This window comes from Aplysia californica, unplaced genomic scaffold (assembly GCF_000002075.1).
Source record: "Aplysia californica isolate F4 #8 unplaced genomic scaffold, AplCal3.0 scaffold00062, whole genome shotgun sequence".
Lineage (NCBI taxonomy): Eukaryota > Metazoa > Mollusca > Gastropoda > Aplysiida > Aplysiidae > Aplysia > Aplysia californica.
In genome coordinates this window covers 930,428-933,976 of record NW_004797332.1, presented here as the reverse complement: position 1 = coordinate 933,976, position 3,549 = coordinate 930,428, and the positions used below count along the sequence as shown (strand labels likewise).

Genomic DNA, 3,549 nt, shown 5'->3' with positions numbered 1-3,549 from the left:
GAGAGAAAGGGTGGTCCTGATCGATCAAAAGTGTAAGGGAGCCCCTTGCCAGAATCTGACAGGTACTGTGGACGCCACGTAATTCTTGTTTGTTTATTTGTTTGTATGTTTGTTTGTTTGTATGTATGTATGTATGTATGTATGTATGTATTAATATGTTTGTTTGTTTATTTGTTTGTTTGTTTGTTTGTTTGTATGTATGTATTAATATGTTTGTTTGTTTATTGTTTGTATGTTTGTTTGTTTGTTTATTTGTTTGTTCGCTTGTTTTTGTTTGTTTCTGTCAGTCTGATTATCTGTCTGTCTGTCTGTCTGATCTCTTTGTCTTTTCCTGTCTGTCCGTCTGTCTGTCTGTCTATGTTCCCTTCTTTCTATCTTTTCTTCTGTTTTCGTTTCCCTCTTACTGACTCCCTCCCCTCCAGTGTCCTCCTTTTATCTCTCAACTATTTGTGGCACGACGGGGTGGAATCAGGCTCTCGTCAATTTTTGGGCATACGGAGTTGATGGTATTATCTTAAGGCCTGTCCAATTTCCTTGTTTTGGGTGAAAATAATATCCATCTACTTGAATAGAAGTCGAGATATGTGTTACTGAAGGAGGTGAGAGTCATCTGGTTTCAGGGGTAAAATTAGCGAGAAAATGGCAGCCAAAATTGAGTTATTTCTTTCGCTTGAGAGTCTGTGGAAACGGAAAATTTACATTTCTTCTGCCTTAATCAACGTTTTTCATCCCCCCCCCCAAAAAAAAAGAATTCGATAAAAATTCCCAAACCTGCGGGAAAATGCCAATTTCTTTGACTTTCATTAGTTTGACGAGCGCCTGATTTCACCACGCTGCCTCACATTTTTCCTCTTCTATTCTCCCTTTTGTCTTAATGACGCCGGAAGTACCTGTTTATTTGCACCTGGAAAGATACACTTGTTGACTAATCTTTGCGTGGGTAGTTGATTGGCCATGATTTAAGCCACTGCAATCTTGATTATGAAGAATGTGGAAGCATTGCTGAGAGTCCTGTAAATTACGCTAATGATGATACTCTGTTGTTAGCCTACTTTGACTGCTATGCTTCTGTTGCTAGTGCTGTCTTGTTGTTGTTGTGTGTGTGTGTGGTAGCCTATCCGTTCGAAATGTTCGAAGCCCCGAAAAGCGTGCTCTTCGCCAGGGCCACCGCCTCCCTTGGGTAGCGGGTGAGGCAGTCCAACCTCCCTGAATCCTCCCCGAAGAGATGCCACCGCCGGGCCTCCGTGGCGGGGCATCTCTCCAGCCAGTGCTCCAAATCTTGGGGCTCCTCGTTGCACAATGGACAGATTGGGTCCGATGTTTTGTCTACTCTATTTTTGTAGGCCCGCAGCCCAGAGAAGTGACCGGTCCTGATTTTTGCCAGTAATGACTGGTCACTGCGGGACATAATAAGAGCCTCTCTTTTTAAGGAAAATGCCCTGTATACTTCCTTCGTCCGCGTGTGGCATATAGGGGGGTCTTTTGTAATTAGTTTTATCTGGGCGCACGCACTTTCATAAGTAATTTGGCGGCCTGGACCCGGCAGCGCTGTTGCCAGTTTGGCATTACTGTCAGCGAGATCGTTGCCGAGGATATCGCGGTGACCAGGGATCCACTGAATCGTGGGTTGTTGTTGTTGTTGTTGTTGTTGTTGTTGATGATGATATTGTTGTTGTTGTTGTTGTTGTTGTTGTTGTTGTTGTTGTTGTTGTTGTTGTTGTTGTTGTTGTTGTTGTTGTTGTTGTTGTTGTTGTTGTTCTTCTTCTTCTTCTTCTTCTTCTTCTTCTTCTTCTTCTTCTTCTTCTTCTTCTTCTTCTTCTTCTTCTTCTTCTTCTTCTTCTTCTTCTTCCGGTGATGATGATGATGATGCTGTTATGATATTGTTGCTAATGGTAATGTTGCTGATTCAGCATTCTATTTTGTTCTCACCCCATCAGAAACTGCCGTCTGCTATGGGCCATGCTGTAGAAAAGACTGCGAAGTTGGAGACTGGACTGGCTTTGGACATTGTTCAACCACTTGCGGGACAGGGTTAAGGTAACAGAAGCTGTTCCTGGATAATCAAATCTTTGCCTGCCGTTTTGTGTGAGAACAGCTCTAACCTGCTCTAACGACTACCTGTGCAAGAAATCATCTGTGCAAACGACAACTTCCCTAGTCTCACCTTGCTTTTTAAAATATCATATTGACACTGCCCAAGACGTCTACCTGTCTATGGCAACACATTTTTTTCTTCAACAAATAATGGCTGTTTTTGTACAATTTCGACTGAACTCCTATTCTGTCTCAGTTACCGTGGTCTCAGTATAAGGACAGCACTACTTCTTTGTTCAAGGTGTCCCTTACGTTTCTATGCTTTTTTTTCAGAACAATTCCCAGGATTAACAACAACAACAACAACAACAACAACAACAACAACAACAACAACAACAACAACAGCAACAACAACAACAACAACAAACCAACCAACCAACCAACCAGCCAACCAACAGTGTGATCATCACTTAAGACAATTATAAAATTAAACAACCATTATACACGTTCTTATCCACTTCATCTTTACAACAACGTGTGACATTATCTGTAGAGTGTACTTTTCTTATCGATCTGTGAAAACAGAAACTACAGCCCCATGATACAGGACGACTCTTGCGCTTCCAAACTCGAAAAAAAAACACGACGATATTGACGGCATAGACGTTTTAGTTAAAGGTCTTCATGTGGCCTCCATTCGGAACTCACTTGACGTAGTACGCACACCCAGTGTCTCCATTCTTATACTGCCAGTCATAAGCTCATATTTTTTCTAAACCATTTCCTGACATAAGCTTCGTTATTTGAGCCTTCTTGATCAACTCCTTCGCTCCTTTTTTTCGTTACAACTGTGCTTTTGCCTTTGGAGGGGGGGTATTGTTTCATTTTTTGTGTGGATTCTGTTACATGAACAGCGTCTGTGGTGAAGCAGTTATGGCGCTTCGTTGTTGCACAAAGGAGATCCGAGTCCGATTCCCAAGTGGGGAGAAATTGTCATTGAGTAACTCGCTGTTTCTGCTTCTGCTGGGATGTTGTATCTCTATCCCTCTCAATCCGGATTCGCCCTGACAGACAGGGTTGGAAACCCGCCCTCTTAAATTATTCAAATTGTGTCGATTGGGAAGTATGTGTGTGTGTGTGGAGGGGGGTGGGGTAAAAAAAACATCTACATAAAAAAGCAACAAAAAAAGTGTTGTTTTGTTTCTTGAGACTGTTCCGAATATTTCCACCTCAGTAACCGCACACGTGAGATCTTCACCGAGCCCGAGTGTGAAGGCACGGCCTGCCCGGACGTGGTTGAGTTCCAGAAGTGTCAGATTGACCAGGCGGTGGACTGTGAGTTCCAACCTTGGTCAGACTGGTCGGCATGCAGGTGAGATGCGATGACAGCTATTGCAGTAAATAAACAACGAATAATAAATTAATTAATTATACTTTGTCGATCCGCGTGGGAAAAATTGGTAGGTTACAGTTGCTTATATCATTAAATATACATTTTGACACGCAATAGATGTA

The 3,549-nt window shown here is 42.4% G+C and overlaps 1 protein-coding gene across 1 annotated transcript in view; it reads left to right on the top strand.

Annotated features, from left to right (window-relative positions):
* The window catches only part of LOC101848951 (protocadherin Fat 4-like), an 86,086-nt gene that overhangs the window by 14,071 nt on the left and 68,466 nt on the right, over positions 1–3,549 (top strand). Inside the window, exons 5-6 of the mRNA XM_035968496.1 lie at positions 1,938–2,037; positions 3,269–3,406. Of these exons, the coding sequence (XP_035824389.1) occupies positions 1,938–2,037; positions 3,269–3,406 (238 nt within the window). The remainder of the gene's footprint in view (positions 1–1,937; positions 2,038–3,268; positions 3,407–3,549) is intronic.